Source organism: Haliaeetus albicilla, chromosome 19, assembly GCF_947461875.1.
Source record: "Haliaeetus albicilla chromosome 19, bHalAlb1.1, whole genome shotgun sequence".
Classification (NCBI taxonomy): domain Eukaryota; kingdom Metazoa; phylum Chordata; class Aves; order Accipitriformes; family Accipitridae; genus Haliaeetus; species Haliaeetus albicilla.
In genome coordinates this window covers 22,746,454-22,770,839 of record NC_091501.1, presented here as the reverse complement: position 1 = coordinate 22,770,839, position 24,386 = coordinate 22,746,454, and the positions used below count along the sequence as shown (strand labels likewise).

The 24,386-nt window shown below is 43.2% G+C and overlaps 1 protein-coding gene across 7 annotated transcripts; it reads right to left on the bottom strand.

Moving 5' to 3' along the window:
* Positions 1–138: 138 nt before the first annotated feature.
* Positions 139–19,808, bottom strand: LOC104318704 (very long chain fatty acid elongase 4-like). Of its 7 annotated transcripts, XM_009920057.2 has the most exons (8): positions 17,774–19,808; positions 16,004–16,069; positions 14,029–14,216; positions 12,857–12,937; positions 11,907–11,963; positions 10,357–10,471; positions 9,439–9,566; positions 139–8,087 (listed from the first exon to the last, which is right to left on the bottom strand). In XM_009920057.2, exons 2-8 carry the CDS (start codon positions 16,059–16,061, stop codon positions 7,917–7,919), a joined length of 798 nt encoding a protein of 265 aa, XP_009918359.1. In that variant the 5' UTR covers positions 16,062–16,069; positions 17,774–19,808; the 3' UTR covers positions 139–7,916. The 7 variants fall into 7 exon arrangements, with proteins under 7 accessions (XP_009918359.1, XP_069662893.1, XP_069662899.1 ...); XM_069806792.1 differs by having other exon boundaries at positions 139–8,038; positions 16,004–19,808; XM_069806798.1 differs by having other exon boundaries at positions 139–2,036; positions 16,004–19,808.
* Between the last annotated feature and the right edge of the window lie 4,578 nt (positions 19,809–24,386).

Sequence of the window (24,386 nt, the reverse complement as noted above, 5' to 3'; positions counted from 1 at the left end):
AATTGGTGCAGCTCCAAAAGGTGCTACCGAAGCCAGCAGACAACGTTTCTACCAGGCTCCCTTCACATTAGCGATTGCAAACCGGGACCCTGCTTCCCCTTTGATGCATTCTTCAACCCGCGTCCAAGGCCGGTAACATTTAGGTAGGTGCACAGTTTATTAGAGAAGAGGAATTGAAGCAGCTTTACACCATGACTTCAGTCACAGTTCAGGAATACAGTCAATGCCAAGATCTTATTTTCTATATTCAAACCACAAACTCATCTATTCGATTCAAGGTCTACAGGGGAATATACTAAATACCTATACAAATACTGTAGGATCAAAACTATATACGTATGTATACCACTCCGCTCTTGCGGAGTTTCTAGATTTCTAACAAAAGTATAAAAAATACTAAATTAAGTGAAAAAGCATTTTGCCTTCCAGCTGGCATCACTGCAGTGACATTTTTACCGAATCCTTGTGCTGGTGCTCATAGCTCCATCGAACAGTTTACCTAGATTCACTGCGATTAGGGGGTTTTCACTTAATTTAAAACATTACCTCTGTGTATGAAACATGCCCAAAGATATTAAAAACAGTGCCAAAACAGAAAACCATAATTACACTAAATGGTTACTGTAAGTGATGATTTCCCCATGACACAGTATGTTCTGTAATTTACCTCTGAGAACTGAGCACAGAATTGCTGACCTGTTTTGCCACCGTGCCGGTGAAGTAAAGGACCACTTCACTCTCACAAGAAATTCCTAGAAGCAAAACGACAGGTACGTTTTCTGGAGCAGCCCTTTGAAAATAATGGTCCTTTGATTTACAGTTGTTTAACAGAATAATGTATCAAACCTGCAAAACCTAGTATAATACCCTTTGGGACTAGCAAACTCTGCAAAAATACAGACTCACCTGGTCTGTTGGGTCAACCCACCACAGCTGGGCACCCAAACAAATAACAGCTGATCTATTATCAATGCACGTCAGGGATTATAACCAGAGGAAGGGCTTACACACGGGAAAATGATTCTGTTTTTCCATCTCTGTCAGCTCCTCTAATGCAAGATGCTCTCCCTCCAAACCTCACCTCAGGAATAATCATTTATTTCAAGAGGAAACATCCCCAGACAAGTTCATATAGATCTCCCGGAGGCAACGCCATCAAAATTAATAACTTGCAACACCAGGAACAGCGGCACCTGCCTATCGCAGCAAACACCTTTGGTGTCTGCTCCGTATGTCCCTTTCACAGGCACCCACAGACACTCAGCTGTCCTTTCATCTGCATACAAATATAACCAGCAACACAACGTAACACGGAGGACTTGCCAGCACCTGTGCCTGCTCCCTCACCTCCGTACTTTTGTCATCCAGCCTGCTGTTCCTGCATGGGTTTGAATACAGACGCCCTTCTCCCCATCTGCAACCCCCCCTTCCAAGGACCTCCTCCCCCAAGGGTTACGTTTTGCCTTTGCTTGCAACCGCCCCGTGACCCGTCATTGCATTAGACGAGTCCGAGAACAAACCCCAGCCCCCTAAAGGGACGTATACGTGCTAACCATCGTGGATCTCTCCCCAATCTTTCAAGCGCCCCTCACAAAACCCCCACATCCATTCTCAACCCTCTTCCTACACTTCCCTTCTCAATCCTAGAGACACTTTCAAAAATTCCCCCCCACAGTAAGCGTCCTCAGGACCGTGGCAGATGGCTTTCTGGGGACACAGCCTACGGGGGGTGACGGTGGGCATCGCACAGAGCAGAAGAAAGCGTACAGAGGGCTGGCAAATTTGCTGCCTCTCAAACGGTTGTATCCATTCTGCCGTTCCTTCATCAACAACAGGGAGCAGCGCTTCTCTGACGCCTGGGAGAGATTGCGCTGAATTTAAATTCTCCCTTGATTAAAACCCGAGTTTCCAGCCCTTCTAAATGTTGTGTTGCAGTGTTCACATCCTGAATTTGCAGGCAGATGGCATTATGCTAAAGTGCGGAGAAAAAGACAGGCTTGCCCACATTCATCTTGCTGAAAGCCTCACTGAAAACCCTAAGAAGAAAATGTACATTATTAATTGATATAGCAGGAAAATACAGCTGCTCTGTATAGCATTTGCGTAGAATATTACTACTTTCTTTGCAGCTTTAACAATGCTGAGAATCTGGTGTGGTATCTGTATATGTGGGTACAAAGGAAGAGGGGAGAAAGAGGTGAAGAGAAAAGTAGGAGGATGATGTTAAAGGGGAAGAAACATCTACTCCAAGCAGGGAATTTTCAAGGGCAATTCTTGTTTAGCATCTTTAATTTTTTGAGTGTGGTGAAAAGACTCTGAACACCTTCCTAAGCAGCCCTACCACCAGAAGGCTAAGGCACTGGAGAGAAAAAGATGACATGCAGAATAGTGGGACATATCAAGCACTGAGATGTGCTACTAACGTTTTAATCAGGCACTCCTTGACAAAGAATTTATTTGTCCCTATACTTGTGATTTAATGAAAAGTATTTTCTACCCCGAGCACATGCACGCACGCACACAGTCCCGTATGCTCCAGCACCTCCACACCAAAACGTAGCATTCTCGCCAGCACTCCCTGCCACGCAGTTCTTCTAATCCAGTTATAACACCTGTGGTCATGCCCTCTGACTGGGATATTGCTTTCCCCACGCCCCATCTGGTCCACACAGCACCATTAATGGCTTATCCCACAGCCTCACATGCAGGTTTTCTTCCGAGGCTGGACAAAGGGCTAGTAAACGGGACTCCCCTGGTCAGGCAACATCAAGGGGCTGCCTAAACGTGCTTCTTTTAAGATACCCTACTTTGCCAGCTAGCGCCTATGAAAGGCTCATACAAGCTTTGCAAAAGAAGAAATACTGTTCAAGCTAGAGGTATTCTATCTTTCACCTAAAGGCAGGCTGCATCCTCAATACTACCTTGCATGGGGAGAAAAGAAGGATCATATCCTTATGCCCTGTACAGCCAGGGACATGAATAACACACGCCTGTGCTCAGACCTGTGTAATCATGTGCACCACATATGAGGCTTCTGTAACTGCCTCCCATCAGCTGCTGCATTTTCAGCTTTGCACTGGCCTCCCCCTGCTCTCAGGTACTGGGATAGATGCAACTGGCTGATCCAAGCTGTCACGGGCTGATGAGCAGCACCCATTATGTGCAATTACATAGCAGGAGCACAGCGGCACGGCTGCTGGCAGCTGTTGCTCAGTGGGACACTCTCACACAGCAAAACAAGTGACCCAGCCCATGTAGGGGTCTCGCATGTCGACAAATGAGCAGTGGGGGTGGTCTGCAGAGGCTGCATTTATCTACCTATACACACACACTACACACCTTCTGGTACACCTGACTAAGGACACCTTAGGGATGTCCAGTCCTTTCACAAATACTGCCCCTTGGGCCATCACAATCGCTGACAGCAGCTGGGAAGCTGCAGCATCACAAAAATAAAAATAGAATGCTGAGATGCGGAGAGATGCACACCAGCCTCTAGAGCCTTAATCTGCCCCCAGCCCTCCTCCTCAGTGGTAGTGGGACTAGAGGTGTCTGCTTCGACACGTTTTGTGGGGACAGCAACCCCACAACTGTATGTGCCTTGTGGGGTGACATGGGTGACTTTTTTTTTTCCTTCTCCATGTGTTAACTAAATAACATTCCCATCATGGCAGATGGTGAGGAAGTCATCTGAAGCCGAGAAGAAACTGAAGGGGTTAAAGGCAAATCCGTGCCTCCTCCACTCAGTTAATTCCCCAGCAGCCTGATCCTGTGTTGAGATGATTCAGGCCAGAGAGAGAGACTGCCACTGTCCCCAAGGGAGACCCCAGAGAAAAGACTCGTATTTCCTGTTCAGGAGGATTAAGTACAAGGCCATTGACAAATCACAGTAAACATCTGGATGCGAGCACTCCATCTATCAAGCCCTAATCCACGAAGTTATTCATTAATGAATTCAGCAAATTCACGCTGGTCCATATATAGGGTCGGCTGATCTTTTTAAATGTTTGGCTTAGAGGTGTTTTACATCTATATCAACAGATTTTTTATTTATAATACAAAGAAATCTACTGTATTCTATTTTTGCTTGCTTAACTGTTTAGAGTAATTATTTTGCCTTTTTTAAAAAAACCAAACCACACACTGCTGTGTTTTCTGATAGTATATAAAAAAGTCCAATCATTAAAACCCAACCATGTTCCTGCATTTTATATTGTCTTGCAGTTTTAAGCCCAAGTTCCTCTGGAAACTTTCCATCACACAGTGATGGAAAAAACATTAAATAGTAATTGATTTTCTTTTCTGTATTTTGTTTTGATTAAAAAGAGAATCCCTCTCATTTATCTTCAGAGATAAAGTAAGCATTGAGTAAATGGTCTGGTTAATTCAAAAGTAATTTGATCAGAACATCCATAATTTACATTGACTTCAACAGCAGGAAAGATGCTGAGCACCACCAGACATCAAGCTTATTCATTTAAACAGACTACTTAAATTATGCTCTACATCTTGTGAATGTAAACTACTCTAAGAATGTATAATGACCCCCATTTTGTAAGGGGAAGACTTGCACACAACTGTGCCCTTAAAAGTCACCTGTTAAGCTTGAATAACACCCCAGTTTGCTCACAGGCAAACCAGGCCGTGTAGCTGAGTGCATTGTTTTTCACACAGCTGTGCCATCTTGTTTCCAGTGAAATCTGCAGGCTTTGTCACTGATAGTGGTGGAATCAGCATTTGGCCCAGGGGTTTTTATAAATCCAGCTGCGACAGGATATTTTCAATTCACCCTCAAAGCTTTGGACTCTGCCAGACAGCATGAATCATCCAAAATTGCAATTTATAATTTCCAGCCCTTTTGACTTACAGTGCCTTACTGTGATGTAATCTTTAACTCTAGGGACTTGATCTTAAAAGGGAAATCTCAGTCTGTGCCTTTATTCTCTTTTACTTTCCAGGAGCACGTACCTCTACTCCCAGGTTTTGCTCTTGTCACAACAGGATGCCCCAAGTGGAGGGTACCGACTGTGATAACCCAATTTAAAACAGGAGAATGAAGACAAGTGCAATCTGAAGGAGCAAAGAATCAAGACCTGCAGAGCCATTCAGCTCTACCTATGCAATTTTATCTTCACTGCTAGCAGAAATACTCTCACAAGTGACTTGTTTGCATTGATGCTTTTGTAATGGCTGTGCTCCATACCAATATCTATTTCTGTATGCAAAGCATGGTATTTCTGGGCAAGCTTAATCCCTCCTTATCACCCACCTGAAAATACTTCATTTTCATCCTATGGCCATTGAAGTCACACTGCCAAAAAGCTCTTACCAATTCAAAAGTGTAAGATCAGGCCACTTGCTCAGGCTGTGAGGAAGAGGGACAGGAATAGATAGAACAAAGGTTGCATGTCTAGGACAAATAGTTACAGTGACATGTGATTTAGACGATCAATCACTTCAAGTGGTCAGGTAGCAAATTCACACTTTGGCTTTTTTTTTTTACCAGCCAGTCACAGTCCAGAATCCATTGCAGTAAGCTCTGTCATACACAGACACAAATTAAGCTGCATAGGCTGCTTAAGAAAAGCTAAATGACATGTTTAGAAATTTATATATTTTAAAAAGGAGTGGATTCACAAAAACATTGAGTAAGCTCATCCCAATTTCCTGCGCATTTCTAATTTTTAAGCAGTCATGAATTATGAATGACAAGGAAAAAAATCAAAATACATGATACTTACTCTGGTATAAAATTATTAGTGAAGCCCTTGAAATTAGTAACTGCAATCTGAAAAAGCTTATGAGGGCAAACCAAGGTTGCGACATCATGATCCCCTCACATATAGGAAAGAGCTAAATTAGATTTCTTTGGAAGCACAGATAATTTAGCCAGCTGCAGGAAAGTATGCTCTACCATGAAACTAGGGGGCCAAATGTACCAATGGTTTAAGCAGGATAGGGCCATAAGTGAATTGTTCAGTGGACAGGAGTAATGAAATAGCTTTACTTGCACTAGTCTTCAGTGCTGGAGAGACCTCTGGGGAAACCCTCAACATGAATACAGTATGTTAGATACACAGCAGATTTTTTTTTCCTGCCTTACCAAAGGGAAGAATGGAGGACCCACCCAGAGGTTTATTAAAGCTCTAACAAAAGGAGCAGTCTACTATGCAAAAGCAGTACAATTTATATAGTAAGTCACATGGAAAAATATTTGACAGAGCACATACATACAAAATAAGCCCTGCTATGCTTTTCATACTCACCAGTGAAAATGAGAAGAAAGACTACTCCAATCAATGGAATAACATTTGTGATGTATCGTGGTAATGTAAGCAAATCCTTTGTGTATGTACGTGAAGAGGAGGGGGGCAAGGAATGGAAGAATACTGTTTTATCTTATACATGTGCATGTAGTAGCTAAAAGAAAGGTTTGACATATGAACACAGATGGGTGATGAAGAGATTGCATTTATTTTGCATAGCCACTAAACTCCAGATTGGCATAGAGCATACAGGTTTGTGTACATCCATTTACTAGGTTCAGGGTGGCATCTAATCCTCTGGCCATTCCCAGAGGAGTTAGACTTCTTCACATTTGAGGTGAATTTGGCTTGGCAATGGCAATGCACCATGTGACTAATTCCAATGCTCTCCTTCAAGAGCCCTGTGTTTCAACTGTGAAAAAATCACTACTCCATAATACTTGTGTTTTAATCAACAAAGCAGAGCGCAATAAATGAATACCACTTTGTAGTTTAAAAATCTGAATTTGGGATTTTTCAAAGCACTACCAGATCAAAACTTTAACAGTATTTAACCACCTGCAGATGAATATAAGTGCCAAATCCTAGTTGTAATTTATTTAGGAGCAAGAAAGAAGCCAATAAGTGATGTACTAAAGTCAATGGAGCTATGCAGCTTTGCACTAGCCAGTGAATTGACTTTATACATTTTGTATTAATACATGTACAATTAGGTAGTGGAGGTGGTTGCTTATGGTGGCGTAAAATTTATCTTTGATGAGAAGAACAATTTTAAAATAACAGCAACAAATTGGAGGAAAAAATATGAATAGGGATCCTCAATCTATTCTATCAAAAAATATGGCATCTATAAGGAGCAATGCCAAGTAGTCTTCATGCATTAAAAGCTTTCTTTTGTTATGAGAGCAACCAAAGGCAAATAAGTATTCCAGAAAATGGTACATGACAATTCTTACCACATTAATGTCTGTCTTAGGATGAAAGTGCTAATAATGCCTTCTTTAGCTTCAGAACAGTGAAGGAACAGAGGCACCTTTCCAGTTGGACAACATAATGTCCAATTTCCCTCATGCTTATGTAAAGTTAAACCATCAGGATGATATAGCCATAATTTCACCCCAGTCCTAGTGAGAGCTTCCTTAATGGGAAAGGCCAGGATGCAGCGTACAGGCGAGTGCATCCTGCCATCCCAGTGAGTTCCTGGCTGCTGCTGTTACCTGGACACTGCTTTCAAGGCTGAAGGCACCTGACCTGCCTGATACAGAACAGTAAGCTGAGATGGTCTTATGAACGCAAAGAAACCCTCTATAGCCTAAGAAATAGCCAAGGAGTCATGGTTGGATGCTAGACCTTGCAAACTGAGCTAACAGATGGAAGGGAAGGAGATCTGGTACTAATTTTACAAAGGCTCCTATGCTGAGGACTACTTGGCTTTGCATCAGCTTAATTAAGTGTGCTCCTCAATACCTTAACCCCTGAGTTTATGGCATTCCTTTTTGCCTCCTAACTTGAGATATTTGAAGGCAACTGTGAAGTCTGCACACAAGCCTCACACACACTCCCCAAATATATTTTCTTCATGCAATCATGTTAGAAGCAGCTGAGAATGTGCGAGTTCATCAGACTGTGCTCACTCTCCTCTGATTTTCTTTAAGTTAGCTTCTCCTGCTTCCCCCTAATGTAGGTCTGATAGTAGAACCGTAGAAAGAGAGCAATAAGGCTGAGAATGTAGAGGAAGACTGCAGCGTTGAAACCATCAGGGAACGGGCATTCTGTGAAGAGGTTGTAGGAAGAATGAGCAGCAATGGCTACAAACTGGCACTAGAAGAGGGGGAAAAAAAAGCAGCAGCCAGATTAGGGAACCTACATGAGACATACCTCAGCTGACCATTAGGGCCATCATAAAGAGTTTCACAAGATACTAGTAGTGTCCTCAACCCAGAGTATCACCTGCTTGCCTCTCCTGACATCACTGAAAAACTTGTCGTTCAAGCCCAACAGTGTTCTCCCAGCATGAAAGGGTGTCATGTGTCCACCAAACACTGAGGCTTGCCCAAGGCTGCAGGGAGCAGGTTTGGAATCCAGGCTCTCCTGCCTAGGAGCAGACTGCCGCCCTTGTGCCACTTCTCTGCCACGGGCCAGTAATTGAGATCCTGGAATATGGAAACTAAAGGTGACATACTCCTCTTCCCCAGTGGCAATCAGATTGTTATACCCATAACAATTTTGATTTGTATTTTAGCTCACAGAGAAGAATTACAGATGCTACTTTTATTCATTTCAACTCTAATACTTTTTTATATTTTACTACATCACCTGTCTCAATACCCTGAAGCAATGAGTTCTACCTACTGAAAGTATGTGAAATAAAAACCGATTTCCTGTGCTATATTTTGCATTACAAACACCTTTTCATTTCATGCAAGGCTTTCTTGTACTGCTTTCGCCATTCAGGATAAATAAGAATTCTGGACCAGCCTCCAGTGCACCACTATTTTACATATACCCTAGCTTTTCCTCCTCTTCTCTGGTAACTGCATACTTTGTTTGCATAATGTCTCTTTGTGTGGCATTAACTCACACACACTTAACTATAATTATTGTCCTTGTCTGGAACATCGCTTTTATACTGTATCTTTGAAAAACCACAGGGTTGTCAGGATTTGTCACCTCTTCAGAGATGAGGGCAAGAAAATCCAAAGGGATTCTCTCCAGAAAGAGTAAAACTCACATTTTTCTTTAACTCGACCCTGTTTGCCTGCAGTTAGACATGCTCTTCCTTTTTGAAGAAACAGAATGAAGGCTGCCCAACCCCCTGCCCTACCAAGAATCCAAAGTTCCCCCAAGTTACTGCCCCACACCTCTCAAAATCAAGCCATGTTTTCAGGGCTCCAGAGAGGAAAAGGCTGCCATATACAACAGAAAAGGGAGAAGTCTAATTGTTAGTTTTTCCTCTCTCCTTCCCATTAAAAAGGTGGGGGCTTATTAGTTGATGTGGTCACTGAAGACCTCTTGCTAGTTTTTCCAAGAGTAGCACTCCGAGCAGGTCACCAATCAGTTCACCTCTCATCGTGGTACATGAGGACACCTAAAGACATGGTGATTTCCACAGGCAGCAGAGGCCATCACACATGACACAGAAGTGCCGAGATGAACACATGGAACTAATTACCAGCTGCATGATGGTTAGGTAACGCTTCCACCATAGGTAAGGGTGCATCCGTGGTCCCAGGCTGGCCAGGGCGTAATAGCCGTACATGAAGATGTGTACAAAGGAGTTTAGCATCCCAATAAAGAAGGCTGAGGAGTAAAGAAGTCGGCATGAGCAAGACACACGAACCATTCAATACTAACCCTGTGATGAGCTCACAGCCACTATGATGATGCTTTCAAAATACATATCAGCCCTGTTCATGAACCTTCAATTCAGACTCCACCTAGGAAGCATATCATATTCTCCCTTCTCCTTTCAGCATATATCCATCCCATATCTAGTGTTCAGAGACAGAGAAGAGCTGCAAAGGCAGAGGAGAGAATTCTTGATCTTCTGACCTAAGCTCTTCATACCATTCTGGTGTCAAGGCCATATAGCCAAAATAGCATCCCAAAAAAAGAATACCCCAGCATCCTGTATAGGGCTACCTATAGTGGCTTAGTACCTAGGTGCATCTCTTTCCGTGGAGTGAAAAGGAGAAGCGGTCTGGATACAGACCAGAAAGGGAGTGAGGACTAGGCTGGACATGGTCAGAGCAGGTGACAGAGCCAGAACCTGGGCTGCTGCCCCAGACCCAGCTGAACAGGGAGTGAGGGAGCACTGCTCTGTATGGAGATAAACGTACACCTTGTATAGAATGTTATTGTTTCTGTTTGGACACGTTCTGTTGGCACATTCTCATTCTGGATGAGGCAGTGAATATAGCAGTCTAAATAGCCCAAAGAGCTGAGCAGATGGTATCAAATGAAACGCACATTTTTTTCACACCTTTGGAATTAGGTGAGTTTCCTACCTGCCAGTCAGCCCATCTGCACTGTTTATCCTATCTCCACAGCACAAGAAAAACTGAAACACAAGGTGTCTACAGAAGCATACCTTGTCCTCCAGGCACATATTTGACCCCTGACCACCAGTTGAAGAGCATAGTGCCGTGATGGTACACATGCAGAAAAGTCACCTGTTCTTGTTTCTTCCGCAGAATAAAGAAAACCTGAAAGAAGCCAGACAAAGGAAAATCTTGAGTTGATGTGTTCAGACAAAAGATTTTACACTAAAAAGTGATAAAAATAGTTAATGATGATTATGAATCTCCTAAACCCATTTCCTCCACTGTTGATAAAAACTGGTGAAATTCAACACATGTGATAGATATTATCTGGAATGGGGAGGAACTAGAAGGCCAAGTTTCATCCACAGAGCCCCAGCTATTTTTACCTTTGGATGCAGGTCCCAAGGTCCAAAGAGGACACATCTGAGACTGACTGAGCTCCCATACAGTTTGCAGCTGCTTGGCTCTGGTCCTTTTCAGGACATAGGTTAGATGTTTACTGGTACCAGACAATGATCCCCAGAAAAAGTGCTGTGTTGAATGCCCAAACCCTTCTGGAATTTGCTTTAGTAAAGAGAATGGTTTTGGCAGATGAATATGTGTCAGGTCACGGTATTTCAGCATGCACGTGCACACACACATAACAAAAAGTGAATCTGCTTTTCAGGGACTGGCAAAAAGCTGCTTTTGTTGCTGCTGAAAACAGGGAGAGGATTGGTCAACCCACTGGCTATAGGCCTAGGAGGACTCCACATGCCGATTCACTTTTCAGACAGTGCGTTGTCAACTTATACCCCAAAGAGCACTAGACTGTGAAGTCTTAGGCTAGGACACAGCTTACTCCTGCTGACCAAGCAGAGAGGTGGGATTCCCTTATTAGTTCAGCTATTTAGTAAGTTCATTTATAGTACAGGAGGAGATGTGAAAACAAGCTACAAAATGGCACTGTCTTCAGGTGAACATTCAGTTTCGCATGGGACACAAACCTTTAATCCACAACTCTGGGATAATCTCTGGCAGCAAAAATACCAGGACACGTACGTCTGCAGTTTCTTTACTGCCCAACTAACCGCTATTATTCAGCCAGACAGGCAATGGCAGATCCTGTCTGGCAGCCTTAATCAACTGGTAACTAAGATTTGGGGGACCATCTGGCAGTAGCCAAGGTTAAAGCTTCTCCCGTAGCCCTGTGGTTAGGAGGGAATACCCCCCGTGGGAGGGGTGCTGGGAAGTGAACGTGCACAACCACTGCGACAGAGACAGGCAAACTGCACAGCAGCGATTCTTTTCTTCTGGAAAGGAGCTTTTGAGGAAGCCTAGCAGCACGATATCCAGTGGCGGTGCTGGACATTTGCAGGCCACATGCTGTTAAAAACCAGCACCCTGAAGCTGAGCCCTCTTCTTTAACAGAATCAGCCTTACTCCCACAAACAGGCAGAGCAGAACACGCGAAAACGGCATTTACTGAAAAGCATCAACCAAATCAATATAGGATCAACCGAGGACGTTAGCTTTTGGCACCCTGCCCCATTCTGACAAGGGAGTGACTTATTTACAGCACCAGTCCCGCTATGGAGCCGAAGCAAGCTGTCCTTACCGTGTCAAGCAGCTCGATGACTTTGGAGAAGTAGAACCACCAACACACTCTTGCCATCTGCTGGGCAGCACAAGGAAACGCTCTTAGACCTCAAAGCAGAATCACTGCTCAGCCTCACTGCCTGAGATTTTAAACTGTGCACTGTGTGTGCACTGCTCACCCGGGATTGACAGCAAAGGGGAAAAAATAGGGGACTCCTTTATGGCTGTTGTATTTTCAGGGTGGGAACTCAGGAAGGAGTGGTGGTCTGGTGGGAGGAAAGGTATTTGGGGTTGCTTTGGCTGGTTAGATGACTGATTTGCTAAGTTGCTTGCTCTTGACAGGGCAAGGGTGAGCTGCTCAGAAACTGTTTCTAGCCTGACAGCAACATCTGAAAAAACTAATATCCATGCTTGCATCTGTTCAAAGTCTGGTTATATGTGGAAGCAAATCATAATAGCTCTGAATTAAAAAAACTCATGCAGCATTTTGGAAAGGTGAAGCTGGTGGGACCCAAACCTCACTGAGATGGCCAGGCATGGAATGGTTCTAGCCAAATCCCCCTGCTAAAAGAAATGTTGAGTAAGATTTGTCCTGCAAAGTTGAGGATATAAAAATTGGTTTTCTCTTTGGTAGTGATCACCCAGAATCCTTGCATAGTCAATGGAAAGAGTCACATATATTTCAGAGGTAATTTGCAGTATCTGTACTAGACATCTATCTCCAGATTGCAGGATCACCCTCTCACCAGTGACGAAAAAGGGAACTTAGATGGCTGTGTTGACTGAGATGATTAATTTAGAGAACTAAAGCAAAGTGCAACTGTTGAAGTAGACAATTTAGTGAAAAAGATTTACAAGCAAACTGGAGTAAAAGCCTACTTAGGCATGCAGATTGCTATTTATGAGCAAAACAATCTGCATACCCATGGGAGGAGGAGGGCATAAGGCAAGCTTTGTATGGAACTGTACCCTCATTCCTAGTTCACTTCGGCTGTAATCCACTGGCTGACAAAGGTAGCTGTAGTTGTCCAAGACTGAAGTTACCAGAAACTGAAACAAAGGAAAAGCAATAAAGATCCATTTTCCATTCAACACCATCTGTTCCAAAAAGATGTACATACTAATGCTAAGGTAATAGGGTCTCAATATAGTACTCACTGACAGAAAAATCCATGTAATTTATACAGCTGAGCAAATAGTAAAAAAAACTAAAAAAAGTACTTTCTTGTTGGAATCTGAAAAAGAAAATTCAGTCTGGGCATATTTGTAACTCTTTATGTAATGACTGGCGTGCTCAAAAATGCTTCAGCAGGAATAGTGAATTATAGGCTTCATAATATCCCTGAAAATACACTGTTTTGCTTTGCAAAGATCCCATTCTGCCTTGTTTTGACTGGTTGCATTTGCCTATTAATTGGAAAGTCAAAAACTAGACCAAGTAACCAGTATAACCGAACAATCAAGCATGGACAAACAATTTTCATACCTGTCCTCAGATGGAGCAGTATTTGCCCCCCAAAATTGCAATTTGCTTTAACTAAATTTAACAATTGTGTTATAAACTAAAAGGGTAAATTTGTCAACATCAGAATGTTTTTCAAACCTATTCAGCCATGTTCCCTTGAAGAGTTTTCAGTGGCCTACATAAACTAGGGAAAGGCTTGTAGAAAGGCTTATGCATTGAGAACAAGCAGAAAACAAATGTCATCAATCCTCTCAGCAGCAGGAAGCTGCAGTGTGCTTGGCACTCTTGGAGAGGACTGCATAAGTCTGGAAAAGCAGTTCTCATTCTCAGAGACAGGTCCCTCACCAGCCAAGCCTAAGACAAAATGAGGAGGTTCCACGTCCTCAATACGATCTGTGTCTACCAGGGAGATCTCAACTTTCAATGCATTCATTCTCAACCCTTTCAGTGTTAATTTTATGAATGAGAGGAAGATTGAGAAATGGGAGGAAATGAGGTATGCTTCGGAAATAACGCTTTCAACAGGGCAATACTGCTCTGCTTGTGGCAAAACATAGACATATCCAAGTTGGCTCCCACTCTCTCCATTACAGTCTGTCAGCAAAAGCTGTTAAAATGGCTCTGGCTTTCAAACACTTCCCAGATGCTCACCTAGGAGCCAATCCTGTCTCCTCACCTCGTAAAACATGTAGCTTGATAACGTCATCATGGCGAGATTGTAGGCAACCAGCAGGCCTTGCAGCTTCAGCGGTTTCTGCTGACGCATGTAGAAGGGACCCAGTGCCACGACAAAGAGGTAGAAGACAAAGAGAAGTGTGACTGGAAACGGAGAGCGCACCAGTGGCCACGGGTCTGTCCTTGGATCTGAAAAGGAAAACAAGCAAAGCTAGCACATCCCATACACTGTACGGCAGATATATTTAATTACTTCCCTTCAGCATGCTCTCTGCAGCACACTTTCCAGCAAAAAGAAAACTAGTACCTCGTGTGTCTGTACAAAGCAGTACCACAGTCCTTCTACCCTGGAGCTCCATGTGCCAGACTCTGCTAAAAGGCTTTAGGCACAGCATTCGAGTTGGAACTGTAGTACCCAGAAGACTGCTCTGCTGAGCACCAGCCTTCTGCAGCACAGCAGCGAGCAGACCTTCCCTGTCAGGAGCTGGACTTCTCATCACAGGCTGCAAGATAATCCCACACATGGGCGAAAGAAGAAGTTCAAGACACATGCAGCAGGGATGCATGGGAACAAACCAAGCGGTTCCTGGATCTTCAGGAATGTAAGTCTTTACAGCTAAAAATAAATAGTTTCAATGACTGGTGCAGGTTCCTTCCTGTCCCACATTTCTCAGGACATCTGAAATTCCCCAACCCTTTATTTTTATATTTACTCATAGGGCAGACTCTCTTAAAAGCACGCCACTTCACTGGAAAATGACAAAATACTACTCCCTGCTGAAACTGCTCTTCAGTCCTGCAGGAAAGGGAAGCTCAACAAATTTTGTCATGCCACTTCCACCTAATCCTGCCTCATCCCTGGCACACAGAAATGCAGGATACATTACATCTGCAAAAACATCCCAGTTCTCCATTCATGCTTTCCTCTCCTATTCCCAATGTGGTCAGTGCTCTGCTAAACTCCCTCAGCATCTCCCTTCGCTTCCTGACCTGCCAGTCCCAAGCCCCAGACCCCTCTTGCTATTCTAGCCCCAGGATCCCTGCAGAAGTCCTCTATTGAATTTTAGCCCTTGGCTCACTGGTGAGCCCATGAGCCTCGGGTTATTTTTATAAAACACTGTCCCTGTCCACACAACTTAATTCCCATCCCTTCTAAACCTCCCAAACCTTCACTATTTCTGTTATGGGTTGTGTCAAGAGCAATTTAATATTCCACTTCTGGATTTAACAGTCCATCAGAAGTCCTGAATCCCAGTTTAGACTCTCTCCTGAAATTCAAGTCCTGAAACATTTACAGCCTGAGCACTATGCCCCACATCCTTCTCCTGTCAGAGGCACCATGCAACGCAGGCTTGCCATTCCACCTTCATGCCATTTTGTGGCTTTTCCTTACATTTAACTCCAGGGATCCAACAGAGCACTGTGGGACCAAACTGGACCTGCAGAACCTCTAGCTATTGAAGATCTGAAGACTCCTAAGTGCAAAACATCAAATCTCAAACACTGAGGAGTGGTTTCTGTCAATATTTCATTTGATAGTAGGATTTACCAGCATCACAAGGAGTTTAAACCTCAAAGTATTAACTCTTTGGTCTACTAAGCTTTCATATGACACATGAATATGCAGTTGAAAAAATTCACTTTCTTGAATATTCCAGACTTAACAGGAAATCCCAAGCTCATGTTATTCATCATCCTGTCAGAGCCCATTGTACAGTGAACAAAGTTGCTGCGAGTTCCCCACTATGGGCAGGGGAAATCTCCCATCCCTTCAATCCTTACTGTGGTCCAGCTGGAGTGTCCTCAAGTTACATTTCAAGACCTAAAAGAAGTTCATGATCATGGGGAAGGAAAAGTGAATATCTGCCTAGTGAAAAAATGTGGGCTCATGAGGATCATGTTCCTTCTAGGTTTGTTCTTCATGATCATGATATTTATGTGGAAATTCCTCTTTAAGACAGCACCTCTCTACTTACCTCCACTTTCAAGGATCCAGTTGTAGAATTCCCAAGTTTTCTGCCAAATTGAAGCCATCACAAGTTCTGGAAAGAAATTAAAATTAGCACCCCCAGGATCAAATTAACCCCATTTATCCTAGCCTTGACTGAGTCCTGAATAAGGAAGCTCCTTAGACAAAGGCTCAGGACTACAGCTAATGAAAAGAGAATAGTTTGCTCTCTGTAGAAATTGAAGTTTTGGACCAAGATTAGTCATGTTGAAAAAAGGAAGGAAGAGAATCCCCCTCTAATGATTAGCTATTTAGCTTCCGTTTCCAGATTTTGATATTTTGTTGAAGTTTTACCCTCTAGAAATACTCTGAGAAGCTGCATGCAAGATACCATGTTGGGAAATCAATCACGTGATTTTTTTTTTTTTTTTTAAAGCACTGTAGGCACAACATTCATGCAAGGACACACCCCAGGTGGCATAACTGCATTCTTCTGCAGGCATTCGTGGAGATTCACAGTGCTAGCAAGCAGTTTGGCATTCAAATTCTCTGCAGTTGCAGCAGTACTAAGTGAGCTATGTTGGTTATTTGGCTGAGGCCCTGTTTACACATTAAGTTTGTTTTGCTTTATCTTGTATATATTCTATAATATAGTATATTAAAAGAGAATACTCATATATAACAGGATGGTCCTCCTCTTCCCTTTAGCAAGGAGCCCTTTTCAATGGGATTTGGAAGTTCACCTGGAAAACACTTTACTGCAGTTACTTTCAACAGCTTGTGTTATCTGCCTTAGTTCTCTCCATTAGCAAATACACAGGACCAGCTTCCTCCAAGTTTCATCTCTTCCTTGTACTGAGGAAAGCACATTTTCTCTTTTGACATCTTGGACTGCTGAGCATAAGAGTACCCACACCTCCTTTGGACCCGTCCCCTACTCTCCTGTGCCCACTGGGTCCCAGAAGCTTGTGAATTACACGGCAGGGAAAACTGTAGCCTAATATAATCATAGAATCACAGAATGGTTTGGGTCAGAAGGGACATTCAAAGACCACCTAGTTCCAACCCCCCTGCCACAGGCAGGGACACCTTCCACTTTTTGCTCAGAGCCCCATCCAACCTGGCCTTGAATATAAGGCCTCTTGTACTAGTATTAATACGTTTTAAGGAGCCTTATGAATATAAACAGTTTCTTAATACCCAGACCACATAGTTCTGCTAAAACTACAGATGCATACAGCATGCCTAGCACTGTTTATCAACTGCACTTTTGACTTTGCACATCTGGATAAAACCCATTAAAATTAACAAGGCTTTGCTATATCCCAGTTGTATACAGATTTGCTCTGGTAAAACATAACAAGCAACAAAACTTGCTATATCTACACCTCCCTGCCTGCAGACCTCACAGCCTGACATGCAACTGCACACACAGCACCGTGTCAGTGACAGAACCATATTTGCACCAGATTTCTCTCCTGCAGTCAATCGTGGCAGTCAAACCCCTTTTTGGTGTGTTTCTCTGACGCATACCCAGAAACCCTCAGCGCGAGCATGTCTCATATGCATCCTGACACAGAGCCACACACCCTTGTAATCCGGGCAGAATCTGCCAGCAGAGAGATTAGTTGGTGATTATCAGCTGGCTCAGAGCCAATCCAACAGGGATTTCATACGGTTACATGCCCTCAAACAATCCATACGCATTCCAGACCACTCCACCCCGCTCCCTTCGCTTACTCCCAAACCATCAGCCTGTAATGAACTGGAAAACCCAGGAAAGCAGGAACAGACTTACCCCAGCGGTGCGGCTGGCTTCGCACCTCCTTTTCTTCAGGGTGCCCTGGGTGCAGGCGGCAGGCAGCAAAAGGAGAAGCCGCCGTTAAGCAGATGCCTCACGTGCGGAGAAGAAAGCCGAGCACGTCGCCTGCTGGGTCTCACACGGACCTGGTGGATCTTCACGCCTCTCAAGCGCGATTCTGAGTCGCCCCGCGGCACCCACCACAAAGCCACGGCGAGCTGCAGGCGCCGCGGTGTTGTCTCCTAACTTTGCCGGAGCGGAGGTTACATCACGTACTCCTCCCCCTCACTCTCTTGCCTCTCCCCACGGGATTTATCAGATTAGGGGACTTGAAAGAGGAGGAAAAAGAATGCGGGAGAGGACTGGGATTCCACAGAAGTGAACCACTGACCTTTAGTGTCACACTTGGGAGCCTGGCCAAGTGGGAACCAGGCCAGCATTTCTTCTGCAGGTTTCTTCAGGACATGTCGTGACAGCTTTTCAAACAGTAAAAGGTGAGGAATCACGCCTGGACAAGACCCTGGAAAACAGTCTGTTTGGAGCACTCCTTCAGCCCATCATAAGGGGCTGTCAATGAGCCTTTTGTGACTCAAAATACATCCAAGCCACAAAATGAGGGAGTGGAGAATGGTGGGAACACTCACCCACTCAGGGAAGGCAGAGCAAACTCAGCTGGAGTCACCCCCTCACATCCAGCCTCCATCCCTGGGGGAGTCACATTTACAGTTTTTAAAGATATATGAAAAAATTTTGAGGAGTTTGACAGTGATATCAGGTTTCCCCCTCTGTGATCTCCAGCAACCATATCAAGGAAAAACACAGAGAGCCTTCGTCAGCAGGGGCTCAGGTCAGTAATTGCAGTGCCTGTGATTTAGTCCCATGGGGAGGTACCAATGCAGAACCAGCACCCTGGCTCTCTCCCACCGAGAAACAACGCAAATCCAAGCAATGGGGTTCTGCTTGGTCACCTGAGGTGTTCCTGCACCTGGGGTGTAGATATGTCCTCTTATATTCCCAGTGGACACAGTTTATTAGCGGAACTCTGGAAAAAAAAAAGAGGCTAGCATCCTACTTTGTACCACTGCATTGTGTCTGTCACCAGATACAACACAAGCACTTCTGAAGGGCAAACCACCAAAGAATAGCTTTTGAAAGCAGGACAGTTAGACATACCACATGGTGGTCTTTTGTTGAAACACATCACTTGTTGATGCTGCTGGACAACTACTCTGTTTCCATCACTTGTGGAAACTATGAAAGAAATTAAACAGATACTTTTGGAAAAGGGCATTTCGGGTATAGGCTTTGCATTTTGGGGGTGAGGGGTTCAGAAAGGCAACCCAGTTTAGGAGAAGATTTGACTGACCTTTGGCATCATATGGGTGGGGGGTTTGTTGATCCAGGTTGTTGTTTGTTCAGGGAGACAATGATAATCAACTTTGCACACCATTTTTTGCAGAGCTTCCTATAAAGGCCCTTTCTCGAAGTTTTTAATTGTTCATTAGCCAACAGGTTTCATTTCTAAAGTTTTGGTGCCCAAATCCTTAAAAAGGTTCAGTCATTTATCTGTTTGAATCAACGGAGGTAATACATCAGACCAGCCCTTTCTATCTATTATGTGCAGATGGGACTGTATTTTATTACTCCTATCTGGTAACTTTAATGTTTGTTGAGCTATTTATATTGATGTATAAGACTCAGAATTACAGACACAAACTTTTTCAAACTTTTTTACCCTGGTGAAAAAAATTCAGCTGAAGTAAATTTTCACAAATACATTCCATTTGGGGCAAAGTATCTTATTGTTCATGTAAACTGAAATTAAAAAAAATACCATGAAGCATCTTTCATTTTTTAAAACCTGCCCTGTTCCTGAAGTATTCTTGGTGGTACTGTTGCAGATGTTCACTAGCACAGCTGGCAGATGGAGAGATGACATCAGTAACATGGTACTTTTACACTCCAAGAGTGAGTGTCCTTTGATGGATGTTACTACAACTGTGAGGGCAGCTCCGTGGGGACCATACACAAAAGCCATTGGGGCTTTCAGTTTCAGAAAAAACTTGACAGGAAAACCCAAAACATTGCTCCTTCACTGAAATGGTGTTAGGGGAGCTCTGAATGCCAAAGTGAATTGGGTTTTTCATTCAGTGACTTGTCAAGAAAAAAGGGTAGTGCAGGAACATGGATGACAGCCATAGTAATAAGCAACTCAGTTATGTACAATATTTGACAGCTCAGACAAGTCAATCAGATTTAAAAGACTACATATTCTAATTATTTTAAAACCTGGATATCTCCTGCATATACCATGGGTGTTTGCCACAAAATCATTACAACAAATACCAACAAGTAAAACAATTCCAAGAGCTTCTAAGACAATGCAGTTTTTGTTATTTGATCCTCTGATTTCTGTTCCTTCCAAACAAACCTGTACTAAAAGCACAAATTAACAAGACAGACTTGTTTCAATACTCAAGACAGACAAGGAGCAGCGGGCCAGTTTCACCTGGATATTCCGGCTACATCACAGTGATGCTCTCAACACCACAGCAGAGGCTTAATCAGATCTGACAGGCCTGTGTGCTTTGCTTTTCCTACCTACACTTCATACAGAGGAGATGTACTGTGGTACACCTCTGAAGTCCAAACTGGGTTCTAGCCTCACCTCTTGTAGCAATGTTCTTCGTAGCTGTGAGCAATTTGACTCTTAGATCAAAATTACTTACCCACCTAAAAAATTTCTTTTAATGTAGATAAAATTGCTTGAAAAATGAGAACTGCTGCTTGCTGTTAATCAAGCTGTTACATCAAATTTAAGACCTACTTTTTATTTTTCCAATCTTTAAACCATTAGTATCTTATTCAGTTATCCACTGAATCCAGGCCAAGTCCTATAGGGCAGGAAAGTCTCAGATCCAGTATCTCATTTATGTTCATTTCCACAGTGTTACAAAGGTATAAGCCACTCTTATACAACACCAATAAGCAACAAGTCTGCCTGAAAAAAAATGACTAGGTTTACCAATCAAACTGACTTTATGAGTTTGTAAATGGCAGTGATGCACGGGGTGATAGTGAAACCAATGAAAGACGAGATCTCTTCTGCAGTAGAACACGCCTTAAAGTGCCATCAGCAGCCCACTGAAATCAACAAAACACCAATAATAGCAGGAATTTCAAGCTGGGTGAGAGAATATCTAACCAGTTAAGGCACCACAAACTTAACTACCAGCACACATTTAAAGATCTGAGGTGGCCACATACCTTCTAAAACTTGCACATACCTGGCCCTTGGAAAACTTAAATTCTCCATGAAATTAATTTGGTACTGTTCAACTGAACCAAACCTCTCAAGTGTTTTATGCATGCAGGCAATCATATGCAATGTTTTATGTGCAGATATTTAAAATTACTTGTAACTTATGTATGCAACTTATGCCACCTGACTGGGGACAAAGTCCAAGGAAGATGTACACCACTAGTTTGCAGCATACATCTCAGGAGGCACTTTCCTGACCAGCTTCATCTGGCACGGAGAGTCCTAGAGCTGGAAAAAGGCTTCAATAAGATGTGTCAGAGCTGCAGACACCACAGCACAGGAAAGCAGGCAAAACCCCCCAAATCTCTCATTGAGCTCATCTGCATCTGCACTCTTGCTAAACAAGGTCTAAAGCCACTTAGGCGATAACATCCCTCCTAGGGTGAGCGTACCTAAGTCATGAGAAGTTCAAGGACAGGATCAGATTGTCAACACTACCAGCAGATGAAGCATTACCTTGCTCCTTGGCAAGGCTGTCCTCCAAAGAAAGCTCTGGACTTCTGAAACGGCATCTTCATGAGCATATTTGTCAAGGGAGGTTCATGTAATCTCCCCTACTTCACACTCTTTAACAAATCACATCAGCTTTCAATTGCTAACAACAAAAATAAGTAACAGCTGGTTTTGAGTACTCTCTCAACAACAGGTAACATAATAGATGTTTTTACAGCAATAGAATTTCCTACAGAATAATAATTAAATGACTCAGTTTGTTTTGCTAATATGCAATTACCAGCTCATATATGTTTCTGGAGAAATACAGTGGTTTCAGGTGACAATCAACCATCATTAAAACACTCTGAAAACCTAACCAAACTTTTCAGCGTATTTGGGTCTAGTCCACAAAGCTCTTGTGTGTAATAAAATCCAAACACATATCTAGTTAGAGCAAACAGAAGCCCTTAAGATGCACAGTGAAGCAGTTGAAGGAAGAAGCTCCTTCTGGCACAGGAATTCTTGATTTCTTGATTGCCTCACTTATACACCATGCAACCAATTGCACAGACCTTGGAAGGTTTAGCACAGATTACAGGAAGAAAGTTTTTGGCAGAGGTACTGAGCAGCCTGTCTCTATGCATAGGACTAGAAGATTACAGCAGCTCTTATATGAATTATGGTCTTATTTTAATTTTACCAGCATAGACTTTTCAGTTTAATTATTCTACGTATGATATATGAAGCAAACTGTGTTCTCAGAAAAGTCTTTCAGCCTCTCTATGCCTCAGTTTCCAAATCTGTAGAGCAGAAGGAAAACTTGCCCATCTCACAGGAGTGTGGTGAATGTCACCTGCAGTTAGTGCACAGCCATAGCAGCCACATTCCACCCATTTAAGTTCAAGACCAGGGTTCCACTTCTGGCTCTGAGGCTATTAACTTTGTGACCTTGGGCAAGTGATTTCAGGTGGGACCATCTTACAAGACACCTAAATTTAGGTGTCTACATCTGATTTAGCTTCTATGATACTCACAGGAGCTCTAAGGACGGATTCAGCTGCCCACACATAGGAACCTCTTGACATTCAGGGTGCCCTAAGGTGTCTTACCTGACCTCCTGCTGTTCCAGTAGGAAAAGGATTCCTGCAGGTTCTGTGCTGTATCTGTGAGCTCTACATGGATATCAGAGCTATCTTAAGGCATCTCCAGTGGCACTAGATACCGACGTATCGGCATCTGAATTGAGTCCTCTTTGCTTCTATACCCAGCTTTTGTCAGTCTTGCCTACTTATTTGACCAGTTCTCATTATGAGCTTTTGTGACCAACCATCAGTCTTGCTTGTAGGAGCCTGAAACAGCCCTGTCTCCAAAAGTGCATTCCCAAACAACTTCCAGCCCTAGAGAACTCAAACCTTTGACTTTCATCACAAAATCTACTGACCATTCATCAGGTCTTGAATCAGTATTGTTTCAAAGTTGGACTGTGACTGGTAAGAAGTGACTTAATGCTGAGCCCAAACATCATTCAAAAACCTCCCAGAAATGAACTGAAAAAATATGTCTTGGCCAATCAGGTAATAACGGCCTTTTAAAAAACTGCAGCCTTTAGGGATAGCGATAGCAACAAGGGGTTTTTTTGTGCTAAGATCTTGGCCAGAAGTGAGAAGCCAAGAGAGAAAAGCCGGAACTAATGAGCTTTCATTTAGACATTAGGGTTGGGGATTATCTCACCTAGTTTTACATGCCCAGTTCTGAACTGGTGACTCCAGGTCCCAGGAATAGTTGCACAGAGAAATAGGATCCTCTAGTAACCTACTTATCTGCCAGTCTTAGAAAGGAGTTGCTCTCTGGACTTGCCCCTCTCTCCATTTGCTATAGACAGAGTCACTGACGGTGAACTCTAAATCAAGGCAATAAAACTGGAGAGAGAAATCCCAAGGGGTGCCAGGAATATTGTTTTAGTCCTAGAGCTCTACAAAGCACACAGAATGAACCAGCTTGTTCAAAGCCTCTGATACAAGCAGCACATGGGTCTCCAAAACCAGACCTTATAGCATTTACAATATGCATGAGCCATGGGCAGAACATACATTTAATGGCTGCTGCGACTAGTGCAATATCCACATAATAAGACTATAGTGCTGTGGCTGGCTGATCCAGAATGATGACTCTCATCTCGTGTTTTCCTATCCAAAATCAAGGGAATCAAAACCTTTATAAACCTCTCTCTAAGACTTGAATGTTTCAGTTCTTTTGAAAATTTTTCTCTTCCATTTCACTCCCCCACAAAACCACCAACAGCACTGAACTGCAAAATTAATTCTGACCAGTTGTTCTTATCGAAGGGAAAGTACATAATAGTACTTGCCACTGAGCATCCACTGCCATTGAAGAAGGGATATTTTTTTGTGCCTGTACCCTACCTTCCGACATTCCCCCCTATGTGCACGTAGCTGATCAAACATGCCAGTCATACTAGATGCTACTTCAGAGGCTGAAGAGAAATATAAATGGTGCATAGATTTTGTGCAGACCACCTACAAATGTCTGGGGTTCCCACTACAGGAAAGAGGATGATCTTTTAATTGAAATGCTAGCATTAGAAGCAAATAATGTGTATTTGGGTTTTGAAATCAGATACTCTGAATTACCACACCAACATCTGTCAGCCTCATGGGGATTCTTAAAGTTTAAAACCTCTGTCCCCCTTCTTGTCCACCTGGCAGATACCTATATCGTCTTCCCTCCACAAAGATGTCTACACCAAATTAGTTTTACCTGAATCTCTGATGCCACCATGCTTTCACCCCCTTCTGTTTCAGCCCTACACCTGGACAAACCTCCCCACAGAAA